Source organism: Macaca fascicularis, chromosome 3, assembly GCF_037993035.2.
Source record: "Macaca fascicularis isolate 582-1 chromosome 3, T2T-MFA8v1.1".
Taxonomy (NCBI): Eukaryota; Metazoa; Chordata; class Mammalia; order Primates; family Cercopithecidae; genus Macaca; species Macaca fascicularis.
This window is the reverse complement of record NC_088377.1, coordinates 158642776-158659491: the sequence shown is the minus strand read 5'-3', so window position 1 is coordinate 158659491 and position 16716 is coordinate 158642776. Positions and strand designations below refer to the sequence as shown.

General features: G+C 41.4%; 1 protein-coding gene across 50 annotated transcripts in view; it reads right to left on the bottom strand.

Annotated features, from left to right (window-relative positions):
* Positions 1-16716, bottom strand: part of ST7 (suppression of tumorigenicity 7) — a 277720-nt gene that overhangs the window by 18730 nt on the left and 242274 nt on the right. For all 50 annotated transcript variants that reach the window (XR_012432804.1, XR_012432806.1, XR_012432805.1 and 47 more), the window contains one exon: positions 1438-1588. Coding sequence is in view for 40 of the 50 variants with exons in the window: in XM_074035840.1 (XP_073891941.1) it covers positions 1438-1588 (151 nt within the window). In the remaining 10 variants the exon portion in view is untranslated. The remainder of the gene's footprint in view (positions 1-1437; positions 1589-16716) is intronic.

Sequence of the window (16716 nt, the reverse complement as noted above, 5' to 3'; positions counted from 1 at the left end):
CTTAACCCATTTAAATACAGTTGCTGGTGCCACCCAGGCCACCTGGAGTGTGCTATTACGCTTACTGAGGAGGGGCAGAGGCACTGATCAAATCCTCCTTCAAGTTATAAATAGTAATCTATAGAAGCAGAACCATTACTAATTCGCTAAAGAGATATTTTCAAAACTAAACAAAAATTTTCAATCAACTTTGAGTCCCATCTCTAGCTTATTTTTATACCATCCCATTTTGCTCCCCCAACCTCCCTTCCTACACCAACTTGGACTCCTAATGGGTTAGGGAAGGGCAGGAAAAGGGAGGAGCAGATTATCAAAATGAAAATGGAAGCAGCAAAGATAAACAGAGTGAAAGGATTAAAAAGACACTTGTTTGAGGGGTTGATCAGAGTAAGGGTGAGCTAGGAAAAAACTGTCAGAAAACTCTAATAATTTATTGTTTTAGTTTCCCATGGGTGGAAAAAGAAAGCCATGCTTCATATTGTATTTGTTTTGCTAAAATTAATGCTAGCAGAGTGTCAATGCACATGTGCACATGTTGTCCAATAATTCATAGTCTTGGCTTTTTTCCTTAATTTACATTCTCTCAAATAGCCCCACCACTTACCATTTCTTCACACAGTGTCCTTGCTTATAATACTGTCCTACTTCTTCAAGGCTTGGTTCAAATCTCATCTGACTCATAATGTTAACCATGATCACTCCACCCCATAACCTCTCCCTTCTGAAAAATCAACAGGCAGCTGCCACATGCTGCTGGTTCCTCTTCCCAATTAGATGACATGCTTCTCCAAGGCAGGGAGCATGTCTCACCCACCATTACAGCCTCTTCTCCTTACATGGAATAATAATATCTATGGAGAACAAGCCCGCAGATTTATTTATCCCTACATTCATCTACCAAGCATTTATCCATTAATACATGAATGCTACAACTCCTAGCAAACACTAGGGTTCAATGGCCACTGTTCTTGGTTTGAGCATAACTGCCACACCTTTTTGGGTAGTCACTCTGACTCCAGTGGAGGATAACTGTGGCTCTTAGCCAACCCTCCCAGAAAGGCCATCAAGAAGTGGTCATCAGCGTCCAGCACGAAGCCTAACCCCATGCCAAAGATTACCAGGATGCTGTGGGGCTGTCCAAGTTTCCAAACAGGGTTTTCAGGGTGACAGGGTGCCCCTTTGAAGAACATCTGGGTTCACCCCTTCTATAACATAAACTTACCCTTCTGAGCTGTGGAAATGGCCTCATCACAGGAATATCCACCACCACCGGGGGATGGAAGAACCTAAGTCACTAACTGGCTTAGATGCGCCATCACAGAACACAAGAGCAGTACATATGTAAATCTTCATTATTCATCATAAACACTCAGTGCAAAAACAGTTTAGCACCTCTTCATGCTCTTAAAAATGTTTCAAAAAAAGAAGAGTACTTACTGCCTTCCCACGTACAATGCAAAAGATTCAAAGCCCCTTCCACTCTCTTCCAGTGTGCAAGATGAAAGAATGCATATGCTATTGCTTCGCTGTCTCCTCTCTTCAGGATATGTTCTGGGGGTAGGATTAAGCTTTTCATTTCTAGTAGGTACTGAAATAAAAAAGCAGGACACAGTTGTGTTAATACATAAGTAATTTGGAATTCAGTATTGAAAATAGAGCAGTTGATTTCCCTAAAGCCACCATTTATAAGCATTTCATTAAACCTGAAACCTCATTACTACATTTGAAGGCAATTACTAAAACATCCAGCAACACAAAGTTTGCTGACAGATGATTAGCCTTGTACTAGTTTCCTACAGTGAAGATCAGAGGCTTTCAGGCTAAGACACTCTAATCAAAGAAATACATAAGACTCAAATAGCATAAAGGAAAATGTGGAAGACATGATAATTTGGTATAATTTTGGAAGCAGAATGAAACCTTATAAAATGGACACATGAAGGTTAAAAAGTTATGTGGTTAAACCAAGTGCAGTACAAAGATTTGAGATTGAGTAGCACTGTCCACTATTTTTTTCTATACACATGTATTAAGGAGAAGAATCTTCTCCTATGAAAAGAGCCACCCACAGCTGCTCAAGTGCTACAGGGAGGAAGGGTGGCAGCCAGAGCATGGGAAGACCCAAGGGAGGGGAGCGTTATAGACCCTAAACTGTGACACTCTTAGATCCTTTCCCAAAGACTAGGGAGTGGGGGTGGGGAATGGGGGTCTCAGCATACACCTCTTCATTGCTATCTTCTACAAAGTGGGTAGGAGTATAGGGCAAGAATGGATATACTTCCTGGGGGCTGAGAAAAGACTACGTTTCCATTTTTATTCTTCTGTTTTACTATAGGATAGATAGGGAGCAATTTTTGAAGGTTATTTTATAATTGCAAATGTTAACCTTTCTTTTCTGGCTGGCATTCTCCCCTCCTGGTTCCATCCGTGACACCCACACCCACACCCACAACCACACCCACACCCACACACCCACCCCACCACCACCACCAAAGACAAACATAACAATAGCCCATGCAATCTCCTTTAAAATGGAGGCTAACAGACTACAGAGGGATATGGACAGCAAGAGCAAGTACTAAAAAAAGGTGTTCCAAAATGTTACTATCAGAAATAATTGCCTATGTATTTTTCTGTCCGTGGAAGTTTATGAAAGACAGTGAAAGGTAGAAGAGTCATGGTATACAGAATGGACACTATGGCACAACTATCAATGTTTCCCTGTCATCTAGTTGAGGATTTGTACCCTTTGGGCATCACCCAGTTGCCCTTAAGCTTCCTCTCCCATTGGCACGCTTGGTGTCGAGGTGTATGGCCCGGCAGGAGCCAGGAGAACACATGCAGGCAACTTTCCTCACTCTGGGTCTGATATCTGAAGACACCTCCAAGCTTCTGGCCTCAAAGCAGAAAGAGTAGGGAAGTGAAAGAGAGACACCCAGAGAGCAGCAGGAGGACAGTGATATGGTCGTCACACTTGGGAGGAGGTAGGATAGAAAGCCTCACTCCACAGAAAGACCTGGGACCCATTTCCAGGCTGGCCATGACAGGTGTTTGTTATTTTGGTAGAACTCCTCAAACATGCGTTCTAAAAGAACTTTCTGGCCATCTGCCTTTTTGGATTCTATGAACTACTGCTTTCCTCCTAATGTCTTGTTTTAAAACAGTGCAAGACAAAAGTCTTTTTCGAAAAATAACAATAGAGAATTACCTAGCAATCCAATTTGCACTATGTTTATAATGAGTATCAGTCATAATACAGTTATATTTACTTTATGGTGAATTTTATGTTTGGAGTTACCTGGCTATCCTCTTGTGATTTTGTTACCTTAATAGGAACCATTAAAATGTACATTGCTACTGCCAGTGATGGTCTTAAAGGACTCCGAGGCTATGAGTCATGAGAAAAATAAATAACTTGTAAAGTGTTATGAACTGTATTAATTGTTTCAGGGTAAGTTGGAGAAGGAAGAGCATTTGGTTATCCATAATAATCATCATCAAAAAAACAATGGAGAAGGGAGATTTCTGGCCTAATGAGAGCCCCGGAATAAGATTTTCATCTGATTTTCTAATTATTCATAGTCACCACGTCTATCAAATAGTCAATTTTTAAAGAAGGATCATGCTTATAAAATTTGAAACAAATAAAATATGAAAACAACTAACTCATGTGTCCCAGGTATACAGAAATCTCCTTAAAGCCCCTGAAATCAGATGGTGGCTATAAATGTAAACTCCCATTCTTCTCATTTCTATGATTAGAAAAGGCTTTTACATTTGATTAAGAATCTATGAAAGAACTCTTCTCTTAGCCTAAAGAACCTTCAGGAATAGGGGCACCTGAGAAGGAGTGGGCCTGGTAGTCACCCACATTTGTGGGTAGAAAATAAACTAGCAAGGCCAGGTGCAGTGGCTGACGGCTATAATCCCATCACTTTGGGAGGTCGTGGAGGGTGGATCACGAGGTCAGGAGTTCAAGACCAGCCTGGCCAAGATGGTGAAACTCTATCTCTACTAAAAATACAAAAATTAGCTGGGTGTGGTGGTGGGTGCCTATAATCCCAGCTGCTCAGGAGGCTAAGGCAGAGAATTGCTTGCACCCAGGAGGCAGAGGTTGCAGTGAGCCTAGACTGTGCCACTGCACTCTAGCCTGGGCGACAGAGCAAGACTCCATCTAAAAAAAAAAAGAAAAGAAAAGAAAAGAAAAGATAAGCTAGCAGGAGGCAGGACAAGTCAACTGGCAGGGGAGGGTAGGACTTCCGAAAATTCCTGACAAAGAGACATTATAGATATGTGCTATCCCTGTTCAATACGACAGTTTCTACCACGTGGCTATTTATATTTAAATTAATTAAAACCAAACAAAATTAAAAATTCAGTTCTTCCATCTCACTAGCCATATTTCAAGTGCTCAGGTACTGCATGTGGCTAATAACTACTGTATTGGACAATGCAGGGAATATTTCCATGATCACAGAAAAGTCTTTTGGACAGCATTGAAGGCTGCCATAGACAATGGTTTTTCATCTTTGGATAACTGGACCAATTTTTAACATGAAAAAATTTCAAAGGTGTTCATGATAGGAATCATCAGGGTAGTAGCTACTGACTGAAAATATACAATATGACAAAAAGCTACAATAAATGTAATAAAACAAAAATTAATCTAAAAGCATTGTTGGCCACCAGGGCATCTACACATAAAACATTTGAAAAATAGTAGTACACATGTGTGTGAGACAGATGGCTTACTCAGCCTGCAGGCTCAGTGGGATGCATATGGCCTCAAGGCCATCATCCACAGCCCCAAACACAGGCCATGAGGTAATGCTGTTTCTCTTCTAAACTCTCTAATCTTTGTGTATGTGTACTACTCACATGCCACCTTATATTAGTTATCATGTATCTTGTTTCTCTGTTGAATCATAAGACCCGCAAGAGCATGAACCTTGTCATCTGCATCTTAATTTCCCCTCCCGCACCTCCTACAGAGCCTTGCACATCAAGGTAATATTTTTTTAAGCTGAATTAAAATGAAATCTTACTTCCCAAGAAGTCTCTCAAAGTGAACATCCCTGGCCTAATCAGCCTTATGAGGCTAACCAAAGCAACACATTAAGGAAATAACTCTGCCTTCTCATCTTATCTACCTTATGGCAGCAATCGGCTATGACTATAAAAGAGATTTATACTCCTTTATAATTCTAAACAAAATATTGGCCCTAACTAAATGGTGAAGGCTAATAACAACAATGTGTTATGTTTTTGGCCAGGCTTAAAATGGCTGGCAAGATCAGTTCTCAACATGTACAACATTTAAATTAGAAAAGCATGGAACAACATTTCACGTCTTACTTGTCAGGAGAAAAATAAATGGAAGAGGGCAGATCCCTATCCACAAGTATGCAGAAATCAATTAGAATAACTATAGCTTGCAAATCAGAGAACACGCTTTGTCCATCTATAATAATGGCTTGGTTTCTACTAGCTCAGCCAGCATTCTGTGCTATCTTGCCCGCCATCCTGCGTCTAACTTCCCTCCCAGATAAAATCACACTGATCTTGAAGTGCAGTGCTTCTAAAAATTTCGGAAGCAACTTTTCAAAATCTATTTGTGTCAGCATCCACTGCAGGAGCACCTAAAGTCAGGGCATATGAAGAGAAGCAGAGAGCTATGGTCTTTAGGTGTGAGCAGCACCTATTCATGGAGGTCTCTGAGACAAGACTGGCTCAGCTGTCAAGGAAACTGCTGAAGAGATGTGGCCTATTAGAGGCCACCTTGGGTGGCTGCTAAAGTGCTTTTTGCTAAGATCTTAAAATTCTATAATAATTTGAATGAAAATGATCCCATAGTTATCATTCACATAAATGTTAATACCAAAGAATTAACTCATACACCTCTTTTTTGGGATCTGCAATATCAACAATAGCATAAGTCACATAAAAATCATTAGCAAAAGTATGGGAATAAGCAAAATGTGAAAAAAAAAAAACAGGTAAATTAACTTATATCACAGTTAATGATGGCTATTAAGTGGCTCCCAAAACCAGGTAATGAAAGAATATGTATTAGCACAGGGAAATGTTCATGATACATTGCTAAATGAAAAAAAATCAGTGTACCCTAACAATTTACATAGCAGATTATTAATTATTTTGACAATAAAAATGTATAGGTAGACATTAAAAACCAGTGGAAAGTCACAAGTTGAATGTTCATGGTGGTTAAATATTTGATTTTAATGGGAGATTAACTTCTTTTGTACTCTTTCTGTGCTTTCCAAGTTTTCTATAATAAACATTTTGTAAAGGATGGGGTCTCGCTCTGTTATCCAGGCTGAAGTGTAGTGGTGCAATCATAGCTCACTGCAACCTTGAACTCCTGGGCTCAGGCGATCTTCCTGCCTCCACCTCCCAAGTTACTAAGACTACAGGCACATGCTACCATGCCTGGCTTGCAATAAATATTTTTATTTTTTTCTCGCTATATATGTATGTACATGTATGTATGTATATATGTAATACAAATCTATTTTCTAGACTTGCATCAAAACACACATGCACACACACACACACACACACACAAACACACAAACAAAAGACAACTGGAGATAGCAATTTTTTTCATGCCTACAATGCTTTGGTGCAACTGGTTCTGATAAAATGGCCTAACACCAGAAAAGATGTTTTTAAAACATCAATAAAGAGTTCTGCGAATTAAGCTAGTGCTATTTGGGAGAGACACCACATAGTCTGACTTTCAATGTTGCTTACTCCCTGGAATGAGTAAGACACAAAGCAGGGACAGGACAAAAAACACTGCAAGTAGCCACAGCTCACTCAGATCATGTGGTGATGGAGAATGCGGTACACGTCACCAGGATTCTTTGCCTTAATCTCATCTACCATCTGCCACTCTGAATCACTTACTGGAATCCTGGCTCTACTGTTTAGCTACGAGACCCTGGACATGTTATTTAATTTCTTTGAACCTCAGTTTGCTCATCTGTAAAACTGGAATAGTAAAAACATACCTTGCTGGTTTTAATTTTTGAAGATTATGTAATATATGTAAAGCATTCATTCACATAGTACTTGGCATATAAGTGTGCATTGAATAGTAGATATTTTTGCCACTAAAAAATATTACATGTTCATATTACTGTAGAGGTAATTTGTGTTTTCCACATATACATGTCCCACAGATAACTGAGTTTGTTTTTGGGTAAAATACTTCAGCACTTTTATTGTAGTAGCAGATCAGTTGAAGAGACCTGGCTACCAACGGTCATTAACCAACCAATACGGAGCCAGGCATAAAGCAAAGCTGAATTGTCAAATTAAACCTGGTGATTTCAGTACCACTCAGGGATCCTCATCACAAGGTACCTTCTTCTTCCTGGTTCACTTTTCTATTCATTGGTTACTTTGCTTCATTCAAAAAATATGTGAAGGCTCACAGTGTATCCCAAGAATATAGATAGGGGAGCACCCACAGGCTATCCAAGGACATGGATATGGAAGGATCCTTTGTGTATTCCAAGGACGCAGCTATGGAAGCACCCATAATTTACCTCAAGGGCATGAACATGAATCAGGTCAGGTCCCCACCTTGATGATCCATAGTCTTTGTAGGAGTAGAGGAGGGAGAGAGAGACAGTAGGAGGGAAGGAGAGAAAAAGAGAATGTATGGAGAAAGAATAAAATTCAACATGGTGAGTACCTTAGAAAGATGTATAAACTTAGCACTAAGGAAGCAAATGGACAGTATTGTGTCTGAGAAGGCTTCACAGAAAAATGAAAATATCAATCTTACTAATTACATAAGAGTTGATACTGAAAAAATGAGGAGGGGGGATTCCAAACCAGCATGAAAGGGCAAAGTATACCAAAAGCATCAAAGGCTACCAAAAGCAAACCAAGGCATCAAAGGGCATGATGTGTTTCTAAACTGGTGGGGCCTGACTACTAACATGATGGTAATTGCCAACACTGATTACGCACTAACACACGTGCCAAGCATTATCTCAGTAACTCCTTAACACTGTCTGTGACAGAGCTAATATTACCATTCCTGTTTCACAGATGGGAAAACGAAGGCTTTAGGAAGTAACTTGTTCAGAGTTGCACAGTTGCACGTGGCAGAACCTGCATTTGAACTCAGGCCACTCTCCAAAGGAGTGAAGTAGAAAAAGTAGGCTGTAAAAGGCCTTCATGATCTGCTCCAGAGGGTGCCCTGACCTTTAGTAGCTGGTTTTCAAACTTTTAGACACAGAATACAGTTGGCTCTTGAGCAACCTGGGTTTGAACTGCACAGGCCCACTTTTATACAAATTTTTTTCAACCAAACACAGATTGAAAATACAGTATTCATGGAATGGGAAACCTGCATATACGGATAGCTGATTTTTTTGCATAACACAGGTTCTATTGGGTTCTGCAGGGCTGACTGAGGGACTTGAGTATGCATAGATTTTGGTATATGTGACGGGTCCTGGAACCAATCTCCTGCAGATACTGAGAGATGGCTGTAATTTGTTCAGAGAGAGAGAAAAAAACCACTTAGAATCTGTGAAGCTGATGCAAAACAAAGCTGTGGGGAAATCTGAGGGATGGACCCGAGAGAGGTCTGGGGAACCCTCCTGGCTCTCCTAAGAGGACAGTTTGGAAATCACTGCCATAGGCAACTGGGAAGTGAGTTGTGCAGTTTGCAATTTTGAGAGAAATGGGTGAATCATGTGTAGGATCAACAGACAGGGAAGAGATAGAAATTAGCAAAGTCTTAAAAAGCTCCTGTTAGAGTCCAGGTGATGGGGACAAAATTGGGGGATGAAGGAGGAGCTTTTCCAGGACTTGGCGCCTGATTAAATGTGAGAGTGAGGGGAGGAACCAAAGGTGACAAGTTTTTAGTGTAAGAAACTAGAATAATGTGAGTTCCTTAGCTAGCGTAAAGACACCGGAAGAGGAAGAGGCTTAGCAGGGAAAGGTAACAAAAACAGCTTGAAGAACCTGCAGAACATCCCTGGAAAAATGGCCTGAAGGCAGCTTGGTCTGCAGGTCTAGAGCTTAGGAGAGAAGCTGGAGACACAAATGTGGGCGTTCTGGGCCAGAGGTGGAAGCTGCGCAGTAGGAGCAGCGGAGATCTCTCAAGACAGCTTCGAGCAATCAGGGAGAGGGCAGTGAACAGAGCTCCCTGGAAAACATAAGTGTGTGGCAGCACAGAAAAGGAGGAGGAGGAGAGTGCTGACATACAGGAGTGGCACAGAGAGTAGGTGTCATGGGGTCAAGATGGCCTCAAGACATAAGGCTGGCCGGGGGCAGTGGCTCACACCTGTAATCCCAGTACACTGGGAGGCCAAGGCAGGCAAATCTCTTCAGCCCAGGAGTTCAAGACCAGCCTGGGAAACATGGCAAAACTGAAGTGGAGGTGGGAGGATTGCCATTATAGCACCACTGCATTCAAGCCTGGGTGACAGAGCAAGACCCTGTCTTATAAAAAAAAAAAAAAAAAAAAAGACATAAAAAGCAGTCAGTCAGTGGGACCAAAGCATTTAGTCAGTGGGACCAAATGCCGAGGAGAGATGAAATAGGATGAGATTTGAGAAGAGGTCAATGGTTCTGGTGGCCTAGGTGGCAGCGAGCTTAATAAGAGTGATCTCAGTAGAGGTGATGAGCCTGGTGGGGGTGGCCTGTATGGGGATAGTCTTGGAGAAAGCAGCTGCAGTACTTTTTGTTAAAGAAAGAGACTTACAAACTTCCTATTCCTGAGAAATGTGGCTAAAAACTGGTTTCTGTTCATTTTCCTCTGGGTCATATTTCCACAATACGTTCTCCTTACTCTAATCCAAAAAAGCTTTGGAACAAAATATGACTCAATTCAAAGAAACTTATATTGAAATAATATTTCTAAAATGTCCTGTTGATATACAATATCATAGACAGTCTGCCAGGGTATTTTGAATTTCTGCTTCCATGCTTCAAGCATTTTAAAATACTAAAACCCACTACACATTTTGTTTCCTAAATTGGATTAAAAAGCAATTTTATACTCTGTCAATCAGCTTTACCAAGATATAAAGGGAGGATTGCTTTAGTGTTTGCATGAAATAGAATTTCCATCACTATAACAATGTCCTGTACGTACTCCATTAGCATATACAATTACCACGATGTTTTCTTCCACAAGCCTCTTGAAATCCCCATGAAACTAGTTTCTAGATTAACATTAGATGAGCTTTCTTTTTTTTTAAAAAAAGTACATTTTTAATGGGAATGCATTTCTGTCATAACATTCTTCATTCTTTCCTCTCTGTTTTCTCATGACTTCCCACACTCCTAGACTCAAAATTTGAAAGCTAAATATGTATTAGGCTAGGTCCTCACTTCCATATTGCGTCAACCCCAGTCTGCCCCGCTGCTGAAATGAGTGCTGGGAGTGTGGCACCCTTCTCCCTTCGGTACCCTCTGGGACTGCCTGTTGTGTCCTCCGTTACCTCTTGGGCGGGCGCAGTGAGGACAGCAGATGGTTTACTGGTTCTGGGATTTGGGGCAAGATTAAGATGAAAGCTATCCCCTGTTGGTGCTGGCAAGTTTTCTTGATTTTTTCCCCTCAGCAGCTCTGTCTACAGCACTCGGACATGCTAAGGAACTGGTACTGGCTCCGCAGCCCCCTCCCTGCTGCTCAGAGGAGGATGTGAGGCCTCCTCCTCTATGGGTGGGACCTCAAAAGCTTAGGATTTTCTGGGGGTGATGGGTCACAGCCATGTGTTATTTTCTGAACTGTATGCAGAGGGGCCTTGGGGTTGCTGGGCCACCAGACTTCTCATCCCAGTTTCAAGCAGAGCATCTACTTGCTTATTTATTAAGGTTTCATGTAAGACTGAATTAGGAGAGGAAAAATGTTTACTGCTTTATAAAAGTTAAACATTGTTTGTTTTTGTAGAAGTAAACACAAGCTGGCCAGTGGAGACCTGTGTGTGGTAGTGAAGACCTGTGACTTGGGAAGCCCTCCTTGGTGATACTGACCAGGTCAGCCTTTCCTATCAGCCAAGGCTCAATTCTGGGGACTACCACATTCAAGGTTTTCAGAGTTGAGAGGGAAGTTTGGGCATTCTGTATACAGCCAGGCCACTCTCCTACCACTGCACACTTGGAGAATGTTTCTAACAGCAAAGCACAGGATCTAGCTTCCAGAAGTTACAGAGTACCTGGGTTATCTGGCCCAACCCTGACTGTGAGCTGGCTGCCTTGCTCTGGTGGGCCCAGCAGCACTCTGCCTGCCTCACAGGGGCACGGCCCAGTCTGTCTTCTCAATGACTGAGCACTTCTTGTGACAGCACGCATCGTGTTCTGACCAGCGTCCCAGTGGCTGGCACATAATTAGTGCTCAATAAGTGCTAGCTGAATGCGCTGCTGGGAGGGAAAAGGGGACTCTGCTTGGAGACTAGAGAAGCTGGTGGACAGCAGCAGGAAGGTTAGCCCCTCCAGGATGAAGTAAAGTGGCAGGGATGTCTCCTGTTTATTCTATTAGAGCAGAGTGATCCTGCTTAAGTAAAAGTAGTTCAAATATGTTGTGGTTGACAGGAGAGTTAGCAAGGTGTGTGGTTTCCAGCTGAGGGAGGAAATGGAAGAATTCCTCTTCTGAGGGGCATGAGAGCCTTGCCAACTCTGATAATGAGAATAGGCACCAAGACAGAGGGTGCAGGGGCAGGGAGGAAGGAGATATAAGCAACCCAGGCTGGGAGACGCCAAACTGCTTAGGCCAGGTCTGAAAAAAGTACCTGGTGATGTTCAAGTGGGTCCCTACCTCCTCTATGACTATGGGCACCTGGGACCCCTGACCACACAGCTCACACTAAGGGACATTTCCCTGCCACCTCTCTCTCTTCCACTCACACTGCTCTCCTTGTCCTGGTGGTAGGCAGTGGAGATGACTCCAACAGCCCAACTCCAATTGGTAGAAGTACCCCGGGAATGAAAAAAACAACTGCTTGCTTTTTATAGGCTGAAGAAGAAAAGCTTTGGAAAGAGTGAAAACTTAATAGAATCTGGAAACATTTTGCTGGGGCAGCCAATGATGATGGGTTCGGTGTATGTATGTGTGTATTAGGGACTGTTAATGTAGCCCTACAATCTTGATTACTCAGACAGGGAAATACGAGTTATATAATCGAAAGATGGGTGGCTTCGGCCTCCATAATAGAGGGGACACCTGCCTCTGTAATCAAAGAAGAAGACACAGTGATGTTTTACGAGGCAACCTCATGCATGCCTAGGTCAGGCTTTCAAGTCTGTTCCACCTGAGGAGGCAGGTGCAACAGGGAGAGGAAGGGGCCTGCGTATGGGCAAGTTTCATACCAGACGTGAAGTGTTGTGTTGGGGTAGAGGACCTGATGGGAGTGGGTTGGCAGGGAGCAGGGATGGTACCAGGCTCAGAACAAGAATATAAGACACAGGTTGGAAATGGGTAACACTTAATCAGCCACAAGCAAAGAACTTACCAAGCAGCTATAAGCTGCAGAATCCCTGAAGACAATAGCTGCAGCCAGAACATGCTAGAGCCTCCCCTCAAATCTGGAGGCCTGAAGGGACCCTGAGGGTCCTCAAGGCCAAGGCATTGAGGTGCCACTGTTATACTCTCTGGTTTCCTTCTTCAGGCTAGGGTGGCCCAAGAAGCACCTGTTAATGCATGTTTCTAGGCAGCCTCTATTTCCACCTAGCCTGCAAGCACAGAAATAGAACGGGAGGTAAAAAGGAAGAGATAATGAAGGGGCCAACATGTATTGAGCAGGTACTGAATGAATTACATGATGTAATTTCATTTACCTGTCATCAGTCCTGTGAAGCCATTACTTTTATCCTCATTTTATCAAAACAAGAATGGGCAGGAAACTAACTCCCTCCTCCCATACTTTATTCCAGTCCTGTGGACAGCAAGTAATGGCAGTAACTGTTCTGAACACTTTTGCGCTTTTCTCTTTTTTAGAGACAAAGTCTCTTTCTGTCACCCAGGCTGTGGTGCAACAGCACAATCGTGGCTCACTGCAGTCTTGACCTGTTGGCTCAGCCTCCCGAATAGCTAGGATTATAGGTGTGTGCCACCACACCCAGCTAATTTTTTTGTTTGTTTGTGGAGATGAGGTCTCACTATATTGTCCAGGCTGGTCTCAAACTCCTAGACTCAAGCGATCTTCCTGCCTCAGCCTCCCAAAGTGCTGGAATTACAGGCATGATGAACCCTTTCAATGATACTTCATAGCTCTCCTTGTCTTCCTTGCTCTGTTGTTATGTTTTGCCTGACAATTCAGAAAGGAATAAATACAAATGGCTAACAATGTTCAACCAAGCTAGTAGTGGCAAAGAAATGCAGACTTAAAGAACAAAATTCCATTTGTACTTAATAGGTTCATAAATATTTATTGCTCCCCTTCTTTCCTTTTTAAACAAACTGCTCGACGACAGTGAGGGTATGATAAAATGGTGAAGAAGGAGTTGTCTGCTGATTTAAACTGCTATAATCTTTTTTGGCAAGTAGTTTGGCAATATCAAGAGCCTTAAGTGTTTCCACACATGACTTAGTAATTCCCATACTTCAAATCTACCCTCAGGAAATAATCCTGACTAAAAAATCTTCTTGCCCAAAGAGGTTCATTACAGAAGTTGACCGATCATGTCAACTTGGTATCTACCATGGAGGACTCAAGAAGTAGATTAGGCTGTGTGCACAGTCCCTCACACCCATAATCCCAGCACTTTGGGAGGACGAGGTAGAAGGACTGCTTGAGGAACAACCTGGGCAACAGAGACCTTGTCTCTATTAAAAATTTTTAAAAGCTGGCTTAGCGTAGGGGCACATACCTATAGTCCCAGCTACTCTAGAGGCTGAGGCTGGAGGATCCCTTGAGCCCTGGAATTTGAGGTTATAATGAACTATGATTGTGTCATTACACTCCAGCCTGGGTGACAGAGTACAACCCTGCCTTGGGTCAGGGGGTCTGGGAGAGGGAAGAAGTAGATAATTCTCTTCTACAAAATGTAACAGAATGAAATTGAACTCTTATCTTACACCATACAAAAAATCAACTCAAAATGCACTAAAAATTTAAATGTAAAACCAGAAACTATAAAACTTTTAGAAGAAAGTAAAGGAGGGGAATAACTTCATGATATTAGTTTTAGCAATGATTTCTTAGATATGACACCAAAAGCACAAGCAACAAAAGCTAAAATACACAAGTGGGACTATGTCAAACTGAAATGCTTCTGTGTAGCAAAGAAAACAATCAATAGAGTGAAAAGGTAACCTGTGGAATAGAGAAAATATCTGCAAACCATATATCTAATAAGGGGTTAATATTGAAAACATATAAGCAACTCCTACCACTCAATATGAAAAAAAAAAAAAAGCCCAACAATCTGATTTAAAACTTGGCAAAAGACTCATATAGACATTTCTCCAAGAAGATATATGAATGACCAACTGGTATATGAAAAGATGCTCAACATCACTAACAAGCAGAGAAATGAAAATCAAAACCACAAAAAAATTTTTACCTGATGTATTAGGATGGCCACTCTCAAGAAAATAACAAGTGTTGGCAAGTTTGTGGAAAAACTGGAACCCTTGTGCACTGTTGGTGGGAATGTAAAATGGTGCAGCCACTAAGCAAAACAGTTTGGAAGTTTCTCAAAAAATCAAAAATAGAATCACCATTATATGATCCAGTCATTCCCCCTTCTGGGTATTCATTCAAAAGAAGTGAAAGCAGGATCTTGAGGAGATATTTGCACTGCTGTTTTCATTGCAGCATTATTCACAATAGCCAAGGTTATTAGGAAATAACCTAAATGTCCATGGACAGATGAGTGGATAAAGACAATGTGGCATATACATACAGTGGAATAATTTTCGGTCTTTAAAAAGAAGAAAATTCTGTCATATGGTGGATATAACATAGATGAAGCTTGAGGACATTATGCTAACTAAAATAAGTCAGTCACAGAAAGATAAATACATGATTCTACTGATATGAGGTATCTAAAGTAGTCAAATTCATAGAAGCAGAGAGTATAATGGTGCTTTCCAGGGGCTGTGCGGAGGGGAAAATGAGGAGTTGCTGTTCAATAAGAATAGAGTTTCAATCGTGCAAGATGAAAAAGTTCTAGAGATTACTGTACAGTGATGTGCATATAGTTAATGATATGGTTTGGCTGTGTTCCCACCCAAATCTCTTCTTTAATTTTACTTCCCATAATCCCCATGTGTAGTGGGAGAGACCTGGTGGGAGGTAACAGTTATCTCCATGCTGTTCTCATGATAGTCAGTGAGTTTTCATGAGATCTGATGGTTTTATAAGGGGCTTTTCCCCCTTTTGCTCATTCTTCTGCTTCCTGCCATCATGTGAAAAAGGATATGTTTACTTCCCCTTCCACTATGAATGTAAGTTTCCTGAGGCCTCCCTAGCCATGCTGAACTGTGAGTCAATTAAACCTCTTTCCTCTATAAATCACCTAGTCTTGAGTATGCCTTTATTTGCAGCATGAGAATGGACTAATACAGTTAACAAGATTGTACTGTACACCTAAAAATTTGATAAGAGGGTAGATCTCATGTTACATGTTTTTTACCTCACACCCATAAAAAAGAAGTATCCAAAACAGAAGTATCCAGTTATAGAAACTGTCTTAAAAGAGTCTGAAGGCACATAGATAAAATACTAGAACTGTAAGTTGGAGAATAACCTTTTGAAGGTTAAAGAACTCTGAAAATCTGATAATCCTCCCTCAGAAACAAATACAACCCCAATACCCAAACATAAAGTCCATGTTAAGAGCCCTATGCTAATTTTTTTAAAATAGTAAAGTAAAAGTATTTAAAATACATAGGAAAAAAGGCTAGAAATAGTCTTAAATATGAGTAGATTGTTTTTTATAATACCACTATAGAGCAAAAGACATATCTAATATTGCCGGTAACAAACAAATAATTTAGCCCACCTTTCAGAAACTTGTCAGAAAATGGAAGTTTATCTTTGGTACCCTGAAGGAGTTAATGTAACATCCTCCAAAACAAAAATGTGTCTCCTCGCAGTGCAAGGCTTGCAGTGTAGCTACAGCATACTGAGAGCACATAAGCTCTGGTTAACCCAGGTCTGTGTAGCTGATGGGTCACTGATAGAAATGTCTCCCTCACCCCCACCCTATATAAATCTCAAGACTACTGAGGAAGAGCAGGGTGAGCATGGAGCATATCTGCAGAAAGAAGGCCCCAAATCCAATCAACTATAACAATACAAAGATGAAGGTATAGAACCGTGATGAGGGCAGTCCTTTGATTGTCCAGCATTACATGAATGGAATTTTCTTTATACGCAAAGTGATTTTAATCCCATTAAATGGAAAACATCCTCTAATGGATTCGAGATTTCTTTGTCTTCTTGAGTTTTGTTTTTAGTTGTTGAAAATCGCCAGCATCATTAATATCCCCAATTTTCCTCAACAAAAGGTAAACAGCAAGTACATAATCAATGCATTATACTGAGAGACCACAGAGAAGAGACAGACTACTTCTGATGAAGAAGAACAAGCTTCCTGGTGACTCTTAATGGTGGTGGTGAAGGGGCAACAGGGTTTCCTCAGAGGAAGTGAAAAAGGGAAAGGAAAGAGAATGTGTCTGGAATGATGAACAAATAGTTACGAGGTGGAAAAAAGGAAAAC